The following is a 20,090-nucleotide window of genomic DNA, read 5'->3' on the forward strand; positions in this document are numbered from 1 at the left end:
ACTGCCTGTCCAAAGTGGCCATCCCATCTGGAAAAAGAATCCAGACAATAATGAGAGGTGAAAGTATGAACCGGGGACCAAGTAGCAGCTTTGCAGATTTCCTCAATAGGAGTAGATCTAAGGAAAGCTATGGATGCCGTCATGGCTCTAACTTTATGGGCTATGACTTGATCCTCTAGATGCAGTCTAGCCTGAGCCTAGCGGAAAGAGATGCAAGCAGCCAACCTAGTGGAGATGGTGAGCTTGGAAACTGGATGTCCCAACTTGTTTGAATCGAAGGACACAAAAAGTTGAGTAGGAGATCGTTGTGGCTTAGTCCTTTGTAAGTAGAAGGCCAAAGCATGCTTAAAGTCCAGAGTCTGAAGAGCTGTTTCTCCAGGATGAGAATGAGGCTTTGGAAAAACACTGGAAGTACAATGGATTGATTGAAATAAAATTCTGAGACAACTTTTGATAAGAATTTAGGATGAGTACAGAGGGCCACCTTGTCGTGATGGAATACTATGAAAGGTGGGTCCGCTACTAAAGCTTGTAGCTCACTGACTCTGCGAGCAGACATGAGAGCAATGAGGAATACCACTTTTCAAGTGAGATATTTTAGATGAGCCGAAGACATTGGTTCAAATGGAGGCTTCATTAACTGAACAAGAATCACACTGAGATCCCAAACTACTGGAGGTGGTTTGAGAGATTTGACATTGAAAAGCCCTTTCATAAATCTGGAAACCACAGGATGAGCAGATTTTCTTTTTAGTGGCTGATGAAAAGCCGCAATTGCACCGAGATGGACTCGAATGGATGTTGATTTGAGGCCTGATTGAGATAAATGAAATAGGCAATCCAGAACTGAAGACAAGGAGGTAGAATGAGGTTCCTTGTGATAAAGAGTGCACCAAGCAGAAAACCTAGTCTATTTCTAGGTGTAACATTGCCTAGTGGTAGGCTTTCTGGAAGCCTCTAAAATGTCCTTGACAGATTGAGAGAACTGTAGATTGGCAGTTATGTTGAAAGGTACCAAGCTGTCAGGTGCAGAGACTGCAGGTTGGGCTGAAGTAGAGAACTCTGACTGTGTAAGCAGAGACAGAAAAACTGGTAGAAGTAGTGGCTTCCTGCTGCCGAGTTGCAGTAGAAGGGAGAAGCAAGGTTGTCTGGGCCACCAAGGAATTATGAGAATCATGGTGGCATGTTTGGTTTGATGAGTGTCTTGAGAATGAGAGGGAATGTAGGAAAAACACGTATAGGAATCTGCTCGTCCATTCCAGAAGAAAAGCATCTGGCTCGAAGAAATGAGGAGAGTATATCCTGAATCAAAACTGAGGCAGTTTGTTGTTGTGGGGAGATGCAAAGAGATCTATCTGAGGAGTTCCCCACTGAGAAAAAATGTGATGGAGAGGTGACGAATTGAGTGTCCATTCATGAGGCTGTAGAAGACGACTCAATTTGTCCGCTAAAAAGTTTTTCTCTCCTTGAATGTAGATGGCTTTCAGAAACATGTTGTGAAGAATTGCCTAATTCCAAACCTTCTGAGCCTCCTGGCAAAGGGGAAGAGATCCTGTTCCTCCCTGCATGTTGACATAGTACACGGCGACTTGATTGTCTGTACAAATGAGGACTACTTGATTGTGAAGAAGATTCTGAAAAGCTTTGAGAGCACTGAAGATCGCTCTGAGTTCCAACAGATTTATGCGACACCGACGATCTGCGCTGGACCAATGCCTTTGAGTACAGAGACAATTGAGATGAGCCCCCCAAGTGAAGGTTGATGAATCTGTCGCGAGGACCTTCTGATGAGGGGGCGTTTGAAACAGCAAACCTCTGGAGAGGTTGGAAGAGAGCTTCTACCAGTGAAGGAATTGCCTCAATGAAGGAATCACTATAATGTGTTGAGAGAGTGGATCGGAAGCCTGCACCTACTGAGATGCCAATGTCCACTGAGGAATTCTGAGGTGAAGTCTGGCAAAAGGAGTCACGTGAACAGTAGAGGTCATGTGACCGAGGAGAGCCATCTTGCTGAAGTGAAGTGAGGGACGACCCGTTGAGACAAAGCTGAATGAGAGCATCCTGACGCTGTTGAGAAGGGAATACTCCAAATTGTACAGTGTCTAGTACATCTCCAATGAACTGTAGGTTTTGAGAGGGCTGTAGCTGGGAATTTGGAAAGTTTATTTCGAAACCCAAATGTTGGAGGAATCAAATAGTCCGTTGGGTCTTTGATGAGCCAGTTGTCCAAGTACGGGAAAACCTGGAGACCATGGCTGCGCAGAACTGCTGCTATCACTACTAGGCACTTGGTGAAAACTCTGGGAGATGATGCCAGGCCAAAAGGCAGCACTCTGTATTGAAAATGATGATTTTCCCACCCAAAATCTGAGAAACTTGCGAGAGGCTGGATGATTGAAGTTATGCTCTGTGTGAGATGGTCAAAAAGGCTGTTAGGCGCAGCAAGAGTCTGAGGTTTACGCTGACTATTTTGTTGCTGCTGTTTCTTAGGAGGCAGACTTGAATAAGGTGCTGCCTTCTGAGGATAAAGCCTCTGATAAGATGGAGGAGGCCTGTAACTCTTAGCAGTGGAAGGCTTCGGCTTAACTATGGAGGCAAACGATTTCTCATGCTCAGACAAGTGTTTTGTAGCTGCCTCAATTGAGTCAAACAGCTCATTCCCTTGACATGGGATGTTAGCCAGTCAATCCTACAAACAGTAAATAGTTACTGACAAACTTGCTAAGGTTTCAGCTCACACACACAAATCAATTCTGCCCTTTCTTAGCTGAACTTAGAATTCTATATTGTCATGTATTTCAGAAATAACACCAGCTCCTCATATTTTATACTCAGTAACTTTAAACTATAAACTTAATCAAGGAAAAATTATATTACCCGGTGTTTCTCTCAGATTGGCCTTCAAGCTTCTTAGAAACCTGCTCCCCAGAGGATAGGAGAAAGCCACCTCCTCTCAAAGGAAAGGAGGGGGGGAAATCTCTTTAGAGGAAAGGATCAAAAAGCTCCCCTTCTCCTAACACAAGGCCTTTTATATTTTAAACCACACACCTATTTGAATGGAAAGTCCCCAAGATTTCATGTTCTTGTGTCCCAAGGAAAGCTGATGTAGTCTTCCTAGGGTGTGGGGGGTGAGTGTGGAAGAAAGAGAGCACTCTCACACCTGGCCCATTCTCATTGGCCTAGGTTGGCTCAACCCCTGCAATCCCCCTAGTCTTCGGGTACCTTATTGGTCCAGCTCAGTGCAGGTCAACAGGCCTTTCACAGAACTTACTGGCATATCTAGGTCACCATGAGCTTCATAACCTTAGATACCAGGTTGTCTATAGGGGACAGCGTCATGTCGTCCTGCAACATGTATCTAACGTTGGCTATGACTTGGTTCTTCTCAAACATAAACTGTATAGTGTTCCAAGCCAAATAGCACAGTTACTTACCGTAACAGGTGTTATCCAGGGACAGCAGGCAGATATTCTTGACTGATGGGTGACGGCACCGACGGAGCCCCGGTACGGACAATTTTAGAGTGATTGCACTCTAAGAACTTGGAAAGTTCTGGTAGGCCGCACCGCGCACGCGCGAGTGCCTTCCCGCCCGACAGAGGCGCGCGGTCCCCAGTTAGGATAAGCCAGCTAAGAAGCCAACCCGGGGAGGTGGGAGGGACGCAAGAATATCTGCCTGCTGTCCCTGGATAACACCTGTTACGGTAAGTAACTGTGCTTTATCCCAGGACAAGCAGGCAGCATATTCTTGACTGATGGGTGACCTCCAAGCTAACAAAAAGAGGGATGGAGGGAAGGTTGGCCATTAGGAAAACAAATTTTGCAAAACAGATTGGCCGAAGTGTCCATCCCGTCTGGAGAATGCATCCAGACAATAATGAGATGTAAAAGTATGAACTGAGGACCAAGTAGCAGCCTTGCAGATTTCCTCAATAGGAGTGGAACGGAGGAAAGCTACAGATGCTGCCATTGCTCGGACTCTATGGGCCGTGACAGAACCTTCCAGTGTCAGTCCGGTCTGAGCATAACAGAATGAAATGCACGCTGCCAGCCAATTAGACAACGTACGTTTAGAAACAGGACGTCCCAATTTATTCGGATCAAAGGACAGAAAGAGTTGGGGAACTGATCTGTGGGGTTTCGTACGCTCTAGATAGTAAGCTAGAGCCCTCTTGCAATCCAAAGTATGTAGAGCCTGTTCCCCAGAATGAGAATGAGGTTTCGGAAAGAAGACAGGCAGAACAATGGATTGGTTGAGATGGAATTCAGAGACAACCTTAGGGAGAAACTTTGGATGTGTACGTAGAACCACCTTGTCATGATGAAAAACCGTAAAAGGTGGATCTGCAACTAGTGCATGTAGCTCACTGACCCTCCTGGCAGAGGTAAGAGCAATAAGGAAAAGAACCTTCCAAGTGAGAAACTTGAAAGGAGTGGTAGCCAAAGGTTCAAATGGAGGCTTCATTAAGGCGGAAAGAACCACATTGAGATCCCAGACAACAGGAGGGGCTTTAAGAGGTGGTTTCACATTGAAAAGACCCCGCATGAACCTGGACACCAGGGGATGAGCTGAGAGAAGTTTTCCATGGACCGGCTCATGAAAAGCAGCAATGGCACTGAGGTGGACTCTGATGGAAGTAGACTTAAGGCCAGAGTCGGACAAAGAAAGAAGATAATCCAACAAGGTCTCCACTGCAAGAGAAGTGGGATTATGATGATGGAGAAGACACCAGGAAGAAAAACGTGTCCACTTCTGACGGTAACATTGCAGAGTGGCCGGTTTCCTGGAGGCATCCAGAATTGAACGAACAGGCTGAGACAAAAACGTATCATGAGAAGTCAGCCCGAGAGATACCAAGCTGTCAGGTGCAGAGACTGGAGGTTGGGATGTAGAAGGGTCTCCTGATGCTGTGTAAGCAGAGAAGGATACAGCAGAAGAAGAAAAGGTTCCCTGGAACTGAGTTGAAGTAGAAGGGAGAACCAATGCTGCCTGGGCCACCTCGGAGCAATCAGAATCATGGTGGCTCGTTCCCTCTTGAGCTTGAACAAGGTTCTCAACATGAGAGGCAGAGGAGGGAAAGCATACAGGAACAGATTTGACCAGTCGAGGAGAAACGCATCCGCTGCCAGACGGTGAGGAGAGTAGAGTCTGGAGCAGAATAGAGGCAGCTGGTGATTGTGAGGAGCTGCAAAGAGGTCTATCTGAGGAGTGCCCCATTGAGCGAAGATGGATTGTAGAGTGAAAGGATCGATTGTCCACTCGTGAGGCTGGAGAATTCTGCTGAGCTTGTCCGCTAAGGAATTCTTTTCTCCCTGAATGTAAATAGCTTTCAGGAATAGATGGTGATTTATGGCCCAAGACCAGATCTTCTGGGCTTCCTGGCACAAGAGGCGAGAGCCCGTTCCACCCTGCTTGTTGATGTAGTACATCACCACTTGATTGTCTGTGCACAGCAGAAGAACTTGAGGGAAGAGAAGATGTTGGAAAGCCTTGAGGGCATAAAACATCGCTCTGAGTTCCAGGAAATTGATGTGATGCTTCTTTTCCTGGGCTGTCCAAAGGCCTTGAGTTTGGAACTCGTTCAAATGAGCTCCCCATGCATAAGGGGAGGCATCGGTGGTGATGACTAGTTGATGAGGAGGTAGATGGAACAGAAGACCTCTGGATAGATTTGAGGATACCAACCACCATTGTAGAGACTGACGAAGAGATGATGTCACAGATATGAGTCGTGAGCAAGGATCAGTCGCTTGGGACCACTGGGTAGCTAGGGTCCATTGAGGTGTGCGCAGGTGAAAACATGCCAGAGGGGTGACATGAACTGTTGAGGCCATGTGTCCCAATAGTATCATCATTTGTTTGGCAGAGATGGAACTTTGAGGAAGAACCTGCTGACACAGAACTTGAAGAGGGTGGAGACGGTTGGACGGCAGGAATGCTCTCATGAGGACTGTGTCCAGCACCGCTCCAATGAATTGAAGTCTCTGAGTGGGGATGAGATGAGATTTGGGAAAATTGATCTCGAACCCCAGAAACTGTAAGAACAAGATGGTTTGATTGGTGGCCAGTAGCACTGTTTGAGGAGAATTGGCCTTTATCAACCAATTGTCCAGGTAAGGGAAAACTTGAAGATGATGTGAACGAAGGAAAGCAGCCACCACAATCAGACATTTGGTGAACCTCTTGGAGATGAAGCAAGCCCGAAGGGGAGAACTTTGTATTGGTAATGACAGTGGTTGATCATTAAGCGGAGATACTGTCTGGAGGCTAGATGGATGGGAATATGAGTGTATGCCTCCTTGAGGTCGAGGGAGCATAGCCATTCGCCCTGATAGAGAAGAGGATAAAGAGTTGCTAAGGAAAGCATCTTGAATTTCTCCTTGACCAAGCATTTGTTGAGATCTCGAAGATCTAAAATGGGCCTGAGATCTCCTGTTTTCTTTGGAACTAGGAAGTAACGGGAGTAAAATCCCTGTCCCTTCTGATCTAGAGGAACTTCTTCTATGGCGTTCAGAAGAAGGAGGGATTGAACCTCTTGAATAAGGAGAGAGGATTGAGGAGTGTTCAAAGCAGACTCTTTTGGCAGACTTTGATTGGGATAAGTCTGGAAGTTGAGAGAGTAGCCGTGGCGAATGATGTTGAGGACCCATTGATCGGATTTAATGATCTCCCAATGGCTGAGATAATAGGTCAGGCGCCCTCCTATCGGTTGAGGAAGATGGGCAGATGGTGGAATATTGGCTATGCTCTGGAGAAACACGTCAAAAGGGCTGGGAAGACTTTTGAGGTGGAGGAGGTTTCTGTTGCTGTTGCGTCGGCCTCGGAGGTTGACGTTGTTGTTGTTGTCGCTGACGTCTAGGCTGTTGAGTAGCCTGAGGTAAGGGGCGAGCAGCATAGCGGCGTTGGTAGGCTGATTGTTGTCGGAAAGGCCTAGTAGGGGGAGTCTTCTTTTTATTCTTTAGGAGAGTATCCCAACGTGTCTCATGTGCCGATAGTTTTTGTGTTGTGGAATCCATGGAATCACCAAACAGCTCATCCCCTAAGCAAGGCGCATTTGCTAGACGGTCTTGGTGGTTTACCTCTAGTTCTGAGACCCTGAGCCATGCCAACCTGCGCATAGCCACTGACATAGCCGTGGCTCTAGAAGTCAATTCGAAGGTATCATAAATTGATCTTACTAGAAACTTTCTCAACTGGAGAAGAGAGGAAGTACAGGCATGAAAATTAGATTTTTTGCGATCAGGAAGATATTTCTCAAAAGTAGATATTGTTTGGATCAAATGCTTTAAATAAAATGAGAAATGAAAAGCATAGTTTCCTGATCTGTTGGCTAGCATGGCGTTTTGATATAAACGCTTGCCAAATTTGTCCATTGATTTTCCTTCTCTGCCAGGAGGGACTGAGGCATACACATTAGCTCCCGCTGATTTCTTTAAAGTGGACTCCACCAAAAGAGATTCATGCGGGAGTTGAGGTTTATCAAACCCAGGAATAGGAATTACCCTGTATAATGAGTCCAGTTTACGAGGGGCTCCTGGGACAGTCAGGGGAGTCTCTAGGTTTTTATAAAATGTTTCTCTCAAAATATCATGGAGAGGAAGTTTAAGAAATTCCCTTGGAGGCTGGTCAAAGTCCAATGCATCAAGAAATGCTTTAGATTTCTTTGACTCAGCTTCCAAGGGAATAGACAAAGATTCACACATTTCTTTTAAGAAAGATGGAAAAGATGTGGAATCCAGGTGAGAAGAGGGATTGGTAACAAGGCGTTCCTCCTCATCAGAAGAGCATTCCCCTTCGGACAGAAAGGGCTCTTCAGAATCACCCCATGAATCAGGATCCCTAACCTGAGAGCCATGGTGTCGAGACTCTGGTGTGGAGGGATCCAGGTGTCGGGTTTTATGGGTGGACTTGCCCGACCTCATGGATACGGTACCAGGCGATGCAACCTGTTGTGCTGGTACCGAGGTTTGTACCGCCTGGTGGTGAGATTTAGGCTCTGGAGCTAAAATCGGCATCGAAGTCGATGAGGTGGTAAGAACCGGTACCGATAAAGTGGATGCCGATAAAAGAGGGCGTTCCACTATCGGTACCGGTGGCTCCGACCGGACCGGAACTGGAAGGTTCTGGGGTAAAAGAGCAGGCAGTAGCTGTTGGAGTTGCTCTCTCAGCTGTACCTGCAGAACGGCGGCAATACGCTCGTCCAGCGAAGGCACCGGTACCGCTTTTTTCTTCTGCGGTACCTTGGGTGCTGCTCGACACTCCGACGAAGAACCCGATGTCGAGGGGCTAACTTCAATCGGGGCGGAGCGCTTCCGTGGGCGCCTCGAGGTCGGCAGGATAGGACTCACTGCAGTGGAGACCGGAGGACGCTCCAGCGGGGAAGGCTTCTTAGCTGGCTTACCTGCTGGATGCGACGCCGGCGCGGTATCGCGCGGTGTCGATGAAGTCGGTGCCGATTGAGATGGAATCGATGTCGGTGCCGGTACGGTGGAATCGGACATCTCGGCACCGAAGAGTAACCGCTGCTGGATTTGGCGGTTTTTAAGTGTTCTTTTTTTCAAAGTTGCACAGCGGGTGCAAGTGGACGCTTGATGGTCGGGACCAAGACACTGCAGACACCAGTTATGCGGGTCTGTCAGTGAGATTGGCCGAGCGCACCGCTGGCACTTTTTAAACCCGGGCTGAGGGGGCATGAAAGTAAAGACAGCCTCTGCCAAATCGAAGGCCGAGGCTTCGATTGTGGCAACAGGCCCCGCCGGGGCGAAACGAAAAATGAAAAGAAAAACAACTAAGTTAGTCTTTTTTTTTTTTTTTTTTTTAAAGGAAAACAAAAGAAATAAAGAAACCTTTATTTGAACAAAGGTTTACGCGAGCGGGAAGATCGAAAAAATTTCTTCAACGGCCGTTGAGGAAACGCATCTTCTTAGCTCCGCGGAAACTAAGAAACTGGGGACCGCGCGCCTCTGTCGGGCGGGAAGGCACTCGCGCGTGCACGGTGCGGCCTACCAGAACTTTCCAAGTTCTTAGAGTGCAATCACTCTAAAATTGTCCGTACCGGGGCTCCGTCGGTGCCGTCACCCATCAGTCAAGAATATCTGCCTGCTTGTCCTGGGATAAAGTATGATTTGGAAAAAAACAATTGAATAGCAATCAAAGGTGAATGCCTGCCATTTTATAATTATGTCTAACTCTCTATTCTTCTGTTATTCCAAAATTCATAAAGATAAAATATATATAAAACTTTAGTTCTAACATGCTCAGTTTGTACATTAACAGAGCATGCTCAGAGAATGCTAGCATTGGTGGCTAGAGGCACGCTGCCAATTTCCTCAGCTTGAGGGAGTAGCATGAAGTAGTTAGCTTTGGCAGTAGATTTCTTTGACTGATGGGGCTTTGGTGTCCCCGCCAGCAAAGGCATGATACCTAATGCAAGGGGATATGCCCCACCTTTAATTACATGATTATTCACAATTAAAGATTTTAGTCAAAATGTAGCCCTAGTAAAAATTGAAATACTACTATGAATGCAATCAACAGATTAGTTAGAAATCAGATGGCAGAATGAAAGATGTCCCAAATGACTTTAAGCACATAACACATGAATTTTTATGACATGCATTGCTTAAGAAAGAACAAGATTAAAAGAATTAAGACAGGATGCTCATAGCACAAGTTGGCATGCAATAATTTCACACATTTCCTTGGCAACAGTAACTTAACCTATTCAGTTACACCTCTTACTATCTCTGTGGAGGATTTCCACACCCCCCCCCCCCCCAAGTCAAAACCTCTAGAAAAATTTGAAAAATTTCCATCAAATTTGCATCTTTTAGGAACAAATTTTATTTAACAATGCTACTAGGAAACCCTAAGGTTGTCAAACACTCAAATTTTCTCTAGATTGCCTCATTGCTACATGGGGACATGGGGCTAGATTCACTAAGGACACCGATCATGTCCCGACCACTTTGCGACCCTGACCGCGCATGCAAATGAGGGAGGGGGAATGGCATGCAAATGTAGGAAGGCAGCGCCTCACAAAAAAAAAATTAAAAAAAATAGGAACACTGACTGGGCTGGCCGATCAAAAAGGAGTGACTGCTGTGGACCAGTCACTCACGTGCTTTCCGACTGTCCTGTTCTTTGCCCCCTTCAAGCCGTGGGTTAGAAGCATCTACACAGACAAGCAGACTTCCTTCTAATGTCCTGGACCAGCCTGTGTGAGAGACAGGATGCTATGTGTCTTCTCCTGCTCTGCCGCCCTTCCCTGCAATGAAAGCCTGTGGTTTTAACTCAGGGCTGCAGAACACGCCGCAGTGCAGCCCTGCTTTAGACCCACAAGCTCGCACTGCAGGGAGGGCAGCAGAGAGCAGGAGAGGGTTTGTGTTCTGTTTCGTAACTGCCCTGGACAGTTTCCCTGCACTCCCCTACCTGTGCACATGAACTGGCTTTATAGTTTTCCTCTACTCCCCTCCAGGTGCGCATATTTTCCTCCACTCCCCTGCCGGCTTTTTTAAAGACTGCAACGAGTCCCTTTGAAGAGATTAGACTCGGCTCAGCCCTCGATGCCTACCTGGATTACTTCGCCACCCCTCCCCCTTTGTTTTAACCTTGCTGGTGCAGGAGAGCAGTGCATGCGCGGATCAAATATATAGCCAACAATGATGGTCTGCGCATGCGTCGTGATCTGTCTTCAGCGATCCATGGGATCACTTGTGGGCATGTGTCCGATTTAAGTAATTTGCTTGGGGAGCCTTTAGTAGATCGGTTGTCCGGCAAGACTCTGGCATGGATTGGAACCGGACCGGACACGTAAGGGGGCTTTAGTGAATCTAGCCCATGGTCAAGATTTGACTTGAAATTTGAAAAAAAAAAAAAAAAAAAAAAAAAAAGGATTTACTTATGTTATGGTCAGTGATAAAACTCACCGAATGAAGTACTAGTATGTGTACCGTGGGGACACGGGGACAGAATTTGTCCTTGTCCCCACGGATAACCTCAGGAAACCATCCCATGTCATTCTTTAGTGTCTATCTCAATCTCGGCCCTGCTATACTAGAATTCTTCAATGCAAGGCTTGAGGGTCAGTGGCTGTGCCCATTCATACTCTGATTCTTCCATCTCTCCTAAAAAATGACATAGGGATGGTTTCCCACAGTTAACTATGGGATGAGAACGGGGGACAAATTCAATCCCCATGTCATTCTCTATAAGCCATGTATTAACAAGTTAACAAGAAGCATCATTACATGGTTAGTATGTTAAAACAGTAATGCTGAGTACAGGCTTCAAGCTGTCAACTTGCCTGTTCCTCGGTTTGCTTCCTTGGTCTTATCCCTAGGCATCCTGTGCTGTCCTAATATAAAAATACAATAATTTATACTTCTTTGGAATAAAAAGTAGGCTTATGCTAAATTAGTGTATGTTGTTAAAGAATGTCTCCAAGCCTACTGTCTGCCCATTTCTCTTACCTTCTGCAATACAGCAGATACTGATTTACTTCTGCTCCCTAACCTAACCCTACTGTTATTGCTTCCATTGAAGGCACCAGCTAGGAGACATGCCAGCTACTCACTGGGATAACGGCTTACACTTTTAGTCTTTCAGTGCATACGTTTAAACACAAAGTTGCAGGATACACTTAAGTCACCCATTCCTGAAACCATCACCTTTTCTCTAGTTTCAGAAAACAGAACTGTAACAGATCTCTTTTTATATAAGAATCACAGGTTCATGAAATCCATATTTTCTCCAGCTCCAGGAAAAACAGAACTTCTACAAAGAGGACTTACAGGGTAGGAACAGTTTTCCTAGGAGAAAAAGGTTGTGGGTCATTTCGTTCAGCCTTGTTGTAACCTTGGAACCCCTTCCTTTATAACCACTGGGACATATAAAAAAAGGTTGTGGGTCATTTCGTTCAGCCTTGTTGTAACCTGGGAACCCCTTCCTTTATAACCACTGGGACATATACCACTGGTATACATAAAATAAGGTGTGGAAAAGCCTAATGTTTAGAGAAGCAGACTGGGAACTGGAGGACCCAAGCTCAAATTCCATGGCAGTTCCTTGTAAAGCTGAACCGGTCATTTTATTCTCCACTGCCTTGGTTCCAATGATGAGATGTTTCTGGACAGTCCAGGTCATGCCCTCTGGGAAGAAGTGTCATAGTGGTGCCTCACACTGCACAGAAGAAAGCAATGGCAAACCACTTATGTATCATGGAAAAAAAAAACCATGGTGGTGGTAGAAGGATCATAAGAACATAAGAATAGCCTTACTGGATCAGACCAATGGTCCATCAAGCCCAGTAGCCCGTTCTCAAGGTGGCCAATCCAATATATATATAAAATTGTTACTTCAGAAACAGTCTAGCTTGCAAATAGGTCTCCAGCAATCTTTGGAGGCAGAAACCATGTTTAGTCCTTCCGAGAAGCAGTAGGCCTTATTTTGGACTAAGCATAATCCACTTTCATCTGCCAGTATTATGTGATCTTTATTTTTCTTCCATCATATGGCTCTATGAACACCTTAACAACTGGTGGTGGGCATGACATTTTATAATTTATTTTGGGTCTTGCAAATCATTCCAAGGTACATTATTACATCTTATATACACAAGTGTCAACTTACTCATGTCTTTTGGTTGCAGGTTTGAAAGATTATATCTGCAGTATTTCATATTAAGGAGCTATTATCCTTGAAAGTTGTTATTTTTGGATCTTTAGCTTTGACAACATCTTTAGACCAAGCTGAAGTGAAACTATTGCACATTCTTTTGGCAACTGCCATAAAGACAATTCTATCTACTTGGAAGGACAACTCATTCCTTAATGTTCACTTTTGGTGGCAATCTGTTTTACAAGTTCATAAATTTGAGTTATCACTAGCTGATAAGATGGGAACATCCTTCAGTGTATTAAAAGTCTGGTCTAGTTTAGATAAATACGAGTGTCAATCAATGGTAATAGCAGCTCTGTTTAGGATTTGTTTTGCAAAGTTATAAAAATCAGGAAAAAATCTTGTTCTTACCAACAGTATTTCTCATTCTGATCTTATTCTATTTTTCCTTTTTCTGCTTGTTTTCAGGTTTTCAATTCCTTATTGCTTGCCTGTTTATATGTTTGCATTGTCTCTACCATTTCCCTTTCAATATGTTTCTAATAAACTTTGCCCCTCAATGCCCCAACCCAGTGACATCTCTTACCTTATATCTTGTATTTTCATATATCCCCTTCTCTTTTCTCCTTCACACCTTTTTTTTTGTTTTACTGTTTCTGGCCCATATGTTAAAAACTCACCGTGCCTTTAACAATCAACACTAAACCAGTTTTAACTAGTTTAGTGTTGAAGTATGTCAGCTATCGATGCCCAAAATAGTTAATTACAGTCTTTTCTGTGGTTTATAGTAGCCTCCAATAATTATATGTAAATGGATTACAACAAGCTCATCAATATTAAAATGAGCACTCCAATCTATGCCCAGATTATGCACAAAATGAAGTGCAGGTTTTTTTAACAGGTTTCAACTTTATTTACTCATATCAACAATAATTAGTGCTATCACAGAAAAAGGGTAGAGTCAACCATCTTATCTTTATTCAACTGTCTTATTCAAACAATTTCAATGAAGGAGATATCATATTTTTGAGCAATCGGATCCTAGGATAACACCCAGTTATGTTATATCCCCATCCTAAAATATAATATTAAATCATCCATCTGTCGCAACTAAATCAAGATACTTCACACAATCATTGGTCTTATGTAGTCTCCAGAACTGGCGCAGTTCCTTTTTCTTTAACAGTAATTAGCACAACATATACAGAAACATCTATCTCCTTCTCCCCTCCCCTGCCAACCGTATATATGCCATAATGAGTCAACAAGCATCCTCAGCTATAGATTTTCTAAGCAAATTATTAAATTCCCCTCCATTTGCAGTACGGAAGCCAGACTTGCCAAAAGAAACCACAAGAGTCACACTTCAGTACGGTAAGTTTGGACATCAGATAAATATGGTTCAGCTTTAGGAGAAGGTCGTCTTTGGGAAGAATAGATTCTCTTTTCCAAAAGGAGGCCATGCATAATCTGGCTGCATGGCAACCAGAGCAAGAAAATGGCCCCTCCACATCTCTAGTTCTATTAAAGTTCTGTTCAAGAGATAGATGTCCATCTGCAACAGAATAGGAGCTTGCAAAACTGCCTCCAAAAGTTTTTGGACCATTTCCCAAAACCTAACAATTTTCCCACAGTTCTACCAAATAATGTACAAATGTCCTCTTCACCCACACTCCTGCCTACATTTCCCAGTCCCATAAGAAAACAAACATTGCAATTTAACAAGTTTACAGTACTATTGATACAACATTTTGTAATCCTGTTCAATCATATTTGATGCAAGAGAAATTCTAAATAACTGAGCATATATTTGACCCCATAGATGAGTTCCCAATTCCCAGCCTAATAATGCTTCCCACCTGCTTTCATAGGTCCAGGGCAAGGGCTTATACAATAGCACCTTATACAATCTAGATGTCAGTTACAACTCTATTTCCATATGAAATACTTTAAAAAAAAAAAAATTTAAAAAATTTAAAAAACCCCAAATTTAGCCCATTTCCACCAAGGGATTTTTTGCATCGGAAGGTGCTCCCTAAGTTGAACATATGGAAAAGAAATCAGTGCTAATCAAGCCATACATCGAAGAGGGTCTCAAACAGTAACAAAGCCAACTAAAGGACCAGTTGATCTAGCACTCTTAACCCAGCAGACCCCAACGGCGAAATGCTGGCGCAGTCCTGGGAGGGGCAAACCCTGAAGCAAATCATATGGGGGTATCATAAAAATAAAGTTAATGTGGAAACCAGACTATGTGCACCCGACTCCATACCTGCAGTGTAAAAGCAATCCAATAAGGGGTCTGCCTACTTATCTTTTGAGTCTCCTCCATAGATAACCACGGAAGCACAGATAATGGGTAAGAGTTCAATAGCATCTGTTCTAACTACACACATCATTTAGATGGAAAGGCTCAGTGGAATACTGCCTGTAGCTGCACTGCTTGATGATAAAGTAAAGAAACCAGGGACCCCCCTATGCCCTCACGATCCCATAACATTCATTCTCTACACACCCTTAGGGGTTATGCTTTCATAAATATGTAAATGCCCGCCTCTGCAGCTTATTGAGATAGGATTTGGGAAGAGGTAAGGGTAAACTAGCAAACATGTACAGAAATGGGGTAAAACAGTCATCTTTAAAGCATTTATTTTTCTTAAGTAGGAAAGATGTAGACCCTACCACCCATCAAAATCATCAAACACTGTCCTCATGAGTGTAGGGAAATTGAGACAGAGAGGGCATTCAGATCCCTAGAGATGCGAACTCCCAACTACATATCGATGTGGAGGCCCAATGAAACTGAAAAGAGCTGTGTAGTGTGGCCAGTAGATCTTGCCGAGCCGTTAGAACTCCATCAGCTCAAATATAGTGATATTAATTTTAAAACTTTCTACTCTCCCATCTCTCTCCAATAACTGTAAAATCGTTTGTAATGTTTGAAGAGGGTGAGAGACTGTAAAAAGATCAGCAGCATATAATGAGATCTTATATTCCTGCATACCCACCACAATCCTGCTAATGGCTGCACTCTCCCCAATAGCTTGAGCCAAAGGTTTCATAACTAGGGCAAAAGATCAAAGGGGAGAGTAGACACCCTTGTCTAGTGCTCCTACTTATTCGAAAGGGGTCTGTATACCTTCCATTCTTTCTCAAGCAAGCCTCTGGAATATCATACAACAAAGTAACCCACCCTAAAAATTTTCCCATGAATCCGAAACACCACAAAAGTAGACTGCATGAAAGACTAAAGCACCAAATCGAAGGCCTTCTCCGCATCAACTGATAGAAGATCTACTGGAGAAGGCCTCCACCTGGCAATCCAGATCAAATCAAGTAATCCATGAATATTATCCCCCTGGATGTCAACCTGAAATAAAACCAGATTGATCACTATGTATTAAGTCTGGAAGGAAATGCTGTAAATCGGACTGCTAATATGTGTGAAGATGTTATAATTTACTCCTATTAAAGATATGGGACGATAGGAGCCACATTGTTCCGTATCCCTCCCCGGCTTGAGAAGAAGCGTGATGGCTGCCTGATGAGAAGGTAATGGTAAATGCTCTTCATCCAAGAAAGAATTTAAAAGATGTATTAAGGGTTCCACTATTTTCTTATAGAACTAAGGAGAGTACCCATCCAGTCCCAGAGCTTTATGACTTCCAAAATCTCCTCTAGCTGAACAGGGGAGGAAAGCCTCTACCTCTGCCAATCTAGGCAATGTTAACTCAATCAAGAAAAGAATCTCATCTCATCTGCGGAAACCACATGCTCTGGGGTATATAATGCCCAATAATATTAAAAAGGTCTGATGGATTTCTGCCTCTTGGACCTGCAGAGTTCCATGCACATCCTGAATTCTTAAGATAGAATTTAATTCCTGAGCCTAACACAATTGTGAGACAAGCAAACGACCTGCTCTACCTCCTAACTCAAAAATTCCTCTCTTCTCCTCTGAAGGGCCAACACCACATCCTTCTAGTCTAAAGCTTGTAGGTCTCTCCGGTAGGCCTCTAAGACCTGGAGCCCCCCCCCGAGGCAGGACTCCAATTGTGGGCCTGCTCTAGATAACTAAGTTGAGCTTTTAACCAAGCCCTACACTCCTCCCGATATTTATTGTGACAGGAGCCCCTAGATATGCAGCAGCCTACATAGTTGCCTTAAAAAACTCTCTCACAAAGTAACCAGTCCTACCAAACCATTATCATTCAATACACAAAAATGCTTAACATTCGCTTCTAGCTGAAGCAAACAGTGGAGGTCAGTTAGAAAATCATTCAAATCTCCACATATACCGGCCCTCACGATTTCCGCAGGCATAAAGTATCATTGTGAGAGGTTTATGATTTGGAACAGACCCATGGTTCAATAGAGGTACTCCTAACCTGAGAAAGAGTAACTCAATGTAACAGCCACATATTGATTCTGGTATATGAGTTATGCAAGGGGAATAAAAGGTCTAGTCCCGCTCCCCCAGGTGGTGCAAATGCCACACATCCTCAAAGTCATGGCGATGCAAAAATCTGCGAAATGACTATTTCCCCTGGCATAGTGTATCAAAGAGTTAGTTATCCAGATTATGGTTACAAGTTAAATTAAAATCCTCCCCCCAATTATCAATATCCCCTCCCCATGATACAATGATAGGTGCTCTATAAAGAGTATAAAAGGCCCTCTGACCTGTGTTAGGAGTATAGAGATTCAAAAGGCTAAATAACAGTTCAATCTTTGCTTTGACTAACAGATAGCATCCTTCCGAGTCTTTTATCACCTCCTTCAAGAGAAGTCTAACTTCTTTGTGAATTACTATACCCCATTAGTCTTTTTATGGAGGAAAGGAATAACTAGTGAGATAATTAAAATTTCTGATGACACAAAATTGTTTAAAGTTGTTAAATTGCAAGAGGACCTTGGGAGACTGGAAGACTAGACATCAAAATGGCAGAGGATATTTAAATGTGAGCAAGTGCAAAGTGATGCATGTGGGAAAGAGGAACCCAAACTATAGCTACATGATGTTGGATTCTTTGTTAGGAGTCACTGTCCAAGAAAGGATCTAGGTGTCATTGTTGAGGATACGTTGAAACCCTCAGCTCAATGTGCAGCAGCAGTTAAGAAAGCAAATAGAATGTTAGGAATTATCAAGAAAGGAATGGAAAACAAAGATGATTGCTGGGATGTTATCAGGTCAAATAAGATTATGTGTGGAACATTCTATCTCTAAAAAACTACTTAAAACTAAGCTATTCATTGATGTTTATTTATGATATGGTATGTGAGTTTTCCCTTTATCGTAGTTGATGAGCAATTGCTGAAAGTACTTTTAAGTGTATTTTTGTTTTGTCGTTAACTATGTGTATGGCAATTTGGGTCATTGTGTAACAGTTTGTGTACAGTACTCCCCCGAAATTCACAGGGGTTCTGTTCCAGGACCCCCCGTGAATTTTGAAAAGCCGCAAATGCATTTTTTAGGCAGGGAAGGCAGGAGAGGGCAGCTGGAGCCTGCCTCTTCCTGTAGTAAAGTCAGACTACACCAATCAGGAGCTGCTTTGACACACAGCTCCTGACTGGTGTAGCCCAACTTTACTACAGGAAGAGGTGGTTGGAGCAGACTGCAAGTGACCGGGTCTATAATTCACAAAGGAATACTGTATTTTCATGTTTTTATGTATGTATTTTGGAAACCGCTGAGATTTTTGGCAGTATAAACATTTTTAAAATAAATAATAAATGTTATAATGCCCTTGTATCACTCTATGGTATGGCCGCACCTTGAATACTAGTCGTTGTATCTCAAAAAAAAGATCTAGCAGAATTAGAAAAGGTATAAAGAACAGCAATGAAAATGATAAAAGGGATGGGACAACTTCCCTATGAGGAAAGGCTAAAGCAGCTAGGTCTCTTCAGCTTGGAGACAGGGCAGGATTAACCAATAGGCCAAGTAGGCACGTGCCTAGGGCCCAAAATGGTCAGGGGGGCTCGATGAAGGAGGGCATCAACATTGTTTTTTCCAAACGGCAATGGGCCCCTCCAGCATCGATCAGCAACGCAGGCCCCACCCCAATCGGCAACGCAGCCCTCCCCCATCGACGGAAAGTAAGACAAGCAAGCAATGTGGGTAAGGCAATGGGAACTGTAATTGTGCAAGTGGTGCTGTTTGCCCAAAGCTTCTCTCTGACGCAGCTTCCTGTTTCCGCCTGGGCGCATGGTGGGGTGGGGCGGGGCAGGGGGCCCAGTGTACTTGTGTGCCTAGGGGCCCTTGACGAATTAATCCTGCCCTGCTTGGAGAAGAGATGGCTCAGGGGGAATATGATAGAGGTCTATAAAATAATGAGTGGAGTGGAAAGGGTGGATGTGAATCACTTGTTCACTCTTTCCAAAAAGATTATCTCGGAGAGAGCGAGACCAGAAGGCTTTGAGCATGCGCAAATGCTCAAAGCCTAGTCCAGCCCGGCACAGGAAGAAGGAGGATCTCTCTCGCACCGCCCAGCCCAGCCCAGCCCAGCCCAGCCCAACCCAACCCAACGAGGGAGGATCTTCGGGCACTGGCACTGGCACATCCTGTGCATTGGTGCTGGTGCCCAATCGGGTAAGAGTTGTCTTTGCGGTGCTGGGGGGATGTAGGATCGCGGGGAGGGGGGGTGACGCGAGCGGGGGGGAGGATGCCGGTTCGCAGGGGGAATGCCGGATCAGAATGAAAAAAAATTTGTACAATGCGCTCACACGTATGGTTATGCACGGTTTGTAAAATCATGTATAACGCACGCGTTATATGCGTGAAAATACGGTAGTAGTAGTAATAGTACATCTTATGAACTCCAGAAGGCATCAAGTACTACAGTGAGCCATATACTCTAGCTTAGGAGTTGGAGGTTTCAAAACTATCATACTATGTGTAAAACAAACCCATTTGGAGATACTGCTCCCAAGAGCAACCTGTACACAGTTTAACATTACTGAGGTTAGGGGGAGTGGCCAAGATAGTGGCACTGACTCAGCATCTGTGAAATTGCTCATTTTTCAGTCTGCTGGTTTTCCTTTCTTTATTCCACAAAACTATGCCACATAAATGAAAGGGTGTGGTGAAGGCCATTCCCTCCACAGCAGTTCTACCACTGGCAAACCAGCAGACGATTGAGTGGTTTATCGCCAGATTTCTACCGAAAAACAGGGAGTCAGTCCCCACTGCGAGGGAGAGAGGAGAAGGTCCTCCTTTGCTGGTGCATGAGACATCATTATTACCCCCGACAATCAGTTTCTCCTCCTTGTCTGGCATTGGCTTCCGCTGAGGGAGTGGAACCGTGGGCCACCGAAGCTACGGCAAGTACTTCTACAAAAGGAGGGCACTGAGGTGGAACAGTTATCGCCAATGGAAAGTTCCCCCAAGGAGGTGACCCTTGAAACAATTTGGACAATGTTACAAAAACTGAATGCTGCTACAATGAAGCCATCTGGAGAGGTAATTGTTC

At 44.3% G+C, this 20,090-nt stretch overlaps 1 protein-coding gene across 2 annotated transcripts in view; it reads right to left on the minus strand.

Annotated features, from left to right (window-relative positions):
* The window catches only part of PPA1 (inorganic pyrophosphatase 1), a 149,906-nt gene that overhangs the window by 97,061 nt on the left and 32,755 nt on the right, over positions 1–20,090 (minus strand). Inside the window, exon 3 of one of the 2 annotated variants that reach the window (XM_033943446.1) lies at positions 11,306–11,356. The exons of the other annotated variant lie outside the window; for it this stretch is intronic. Within the exon in view, the coding sequence (XP_033799337.1) occupies positions 11,306–11,356 (51 nt within the window). The remainder of the gene's footprint in view (positions 1–11,305; positions 11,357–20,090) is intronic. 2 annotated transcript variants of the gene reach the window in all.

The sequence above is a fragment of the Geotrypetes seraphini genome, chromosome 4 (assembly GCF_902459505.1).
Source record: "Geotrypetes seraphini chromosome 4, aGeoSer1.1, whole genome shotgun sequence".
Classification (NCBI taxonomy): Eukaryota; Metazoa; Chordata; class Amphibia; order Gymnophiona; family Dermophiidae; genus Geotrypetes; species Geotrypetes seraphini.